This window comes from Crocuta crocuta, unplaced genomic scaffold (genome assembly GCF_008692635.1).
Source record: "Crocuta crocuta isolate KB4526 unplaced genomic scaffold, BGI_CrCroc_1.0 scaffold488, whole genome shotgun sequence".
NCBI classification, from domain to species: domain Eukaryota; kingdom Metazoa; phylum Chordata; class Mammalia; order Carnivora; family Hyaenidae; genus Crocuta; species Crocuta crocuta.
The window spans coordinates 730,634-733,133 of NW_027530995.1; the positions used below are offsets into that span (position 1 = coordinate 730,634).

General features: G+C 43.5%; 1 protein-coding gene across 1 annotated transcript in view; it reads left to right on the top strand.

The window, feature by feature from the left end:
- Positions 1–2,500, top strand: part of SMS (spermine synthase) — a 63,231-nt gene that overhangs the window by 32,134 nt on the left and 28,597 nt on the right. The window contains exon 4 of the mRNA XM_077770518.1: positions 2,267–2,387. Within this exon, the coding sequence (XP_077626644.1) occupies positions 2,267–2,387 (121 nt within the window). The remainder of the gene's footprint in view (positions 1–2,266; positions 2,388–2,500) is intronic.

The window sequence follows — 2,500 nt, forward strand, 5'->3', positions numbered from 1 at the left end:
ACCCAGGTACCCTGCTCCTCTCACTGTGTCCTGCTGGGTGCTGTCTTCTCAAGGGAGGAAAGCCCTTCCTTGTGCATAAACCCCAGCTGGTATTTTTATGAGCAGTTTGAAGTCCTTTTGCTTTCTCACTTCGTCTCACCAGTGCTGGTACCACACTGGCCTCTGGGTTGTGACCTGCTTGTCTCTACTTGCTCCTGTTTGGGGGCTTTGGGGTGCATGCTCATCTAGTTTTGTTTTAAATGTTGTCCATGAGTTTTACTTGTGCTAGCCTAATAGCTCTGTCTCTGGGGATTCGGAAGATTAAAAAATGATGCCTTCACTGCCATTTTTGCTACATTATTTGCTGTTTTTTTTTAAAGTTTATTTATTTTGAGAGAGAGAGAGGATGGGCAGAAGAAGGGCAGAGAGGGGTGGGCAGAGGATCTGAAGTGGGCTCTGCTGAAAGCAGAGAGTCTGACATGGGACTCAAACTCCCGAACCTCAAGATCATGACCTGAGCCAAAGTAGGAGGCCTAACCGACAGAGTTATCCAGGCGCCCCGCTATTGTTTGTTAGTGATGTTAAAAATACGAATTTTGGTTGGTATATTAGTCCTCCAGAACTGCCGTAACGAAGTGCTACACATTGGATAGCTTAAAACAACAGAAACCTATTCTGTCTCACTTTTGGAGGCCAGAAGTCCAAAACAATCTTTGCCAGGGCTGTGGTCCTTCTAAAGGTTCTAGGGGAGAGTCCTTGCTTGCCTCTTCCAGCTTCTTGTGGCTCCTGGTGTTTGCAGCCTGTGGCTGTTATCAGTTCAGTATCTAATTTTGTCTTCCTATCACCTGCTCCTCCTTTATCCCTGTGTCTCCTTTTCTGTCTGTCATAAGGGCACTTGTCATTGGATTTAGGGCCCACCTGGATAATGCAGGATGATCTCTTCTCTAGATCCATAATTACATCTGCCAAATGTTTTTTCCAAACCAGGTCACATTTCCAGGTTCTGGAGGTTAGTGTGTAGACATATCCTTTGAGAGGCCACCATTCCACCCACTGCAGGGGTGGGAGGCAGGTGAAATCTGGTTTGTAAGGTGCAGCTAGTTTAAAAAAAATTTTTTTTAGAAGTCTCTGCTGGCCAGAATAAGACATCTGCTGTCTAATTTGGCCTCTGAACCCAGTTTGTGGTCTTCATTCTTACTGTGCTCTGGAAGGTCTTGAGAACATAGTTCCAGACATCACTGGAGATACATTCTATGTGCAGTGAAAAAAATCCTAACTTCTAGTCCAGGTTTTGGTGCTACTTAGTTTATGGAAGGGATTCTAGTGTAATTTTCTTGTGAAACCACACTGTGGTCAGCTGTGAATCTTTTTGTTTTTTCTTTTGCCTTGGTTCAGGTCACAGACTCACTCTCCGTTTTGACGTTTTGCTGCCTCTACTATTTTATGTGAAAAAGCACCAGCCTGTACAGGGCTCATAGGACAGTCCAGAGTAATTCCTTTAGTCTCATCTTGGTTGTTGTTGTTGTTTTTTTTAATCTTACCCTTCTCAGACCATTACTGCTTAGCATATAGGCCTAGAAGAGGGGAAAAAAAATATATTTTGTGTTTCCTCTAAGTATCATAATGTTGGATATTCTTGAAGATTCTGGCATCGAGTGAGTCTTCAGAGATTAGTGCAGTTTCTATAACCTTGACCGAGCTCCATTTTGGAGGTTGGTGGGGTTGGAGGGGAAAATTGACTTCTGGCCAAGGAGGGGGTCACAGTGCATGGCAGGTTGTCCCATATGGAATTGTTCATTTTCTAACATATAGAAATATGTTAGTGTGTGGCCTTGTTTTTTCAAATTATAATAGCAACCCATCCTGGAACATAAAACCAAAAGTTTTGAAGTCACTTATACCCATCAACAGTGAATGGACATCCCCTTTCTAGTTCTGTATATTCTCATTAATTTGTTTACCGTAAAGTAGAAACTCCTTTATTTGCATCTCTTTGATTTCTGATTTAGGCTAAACATTTTGTTGTGCCATCTCTAGTTGGCTGAATACATGTATGCATCTTTGGCACAAGTATTTTGTGGATTTTTTTGGTGTCTTTATTGTGTTACCTGGTAATCTGTGTAGCATCTCCTGATGGAGTTGAATGTTTACACAGCTCATGACAAAAGGGATAGGTGCCACTGGCAACTCTTTGTTCAGGTTTTTTCAGAAAGTTCGGTTGTCAAACTGCCTCATTCTGGAATGTACTTCATCCTGATCACTTTGCCTTCTCTCCCTTGTTCTCTAGCTGACGGTGAGAGCATTCTAAAAGGCCTCCAGTCCATTTTCCAGGAGCAAGGGATGACGGAGTCGGTGCACACCTGGCAAGACCATGGTTATTTAGCGACCTACATAAACAAAAATGGCAGGTGAGGTGGCCTTGAGTGCTGCTCTTCCGATCTGAGTACTTCAGCTGGGAGCGGGGGTAAAGGGTGGGGGACAAAGGGCAGTGGTGGGGTGGTATCCAGGTATTTTTATTTCC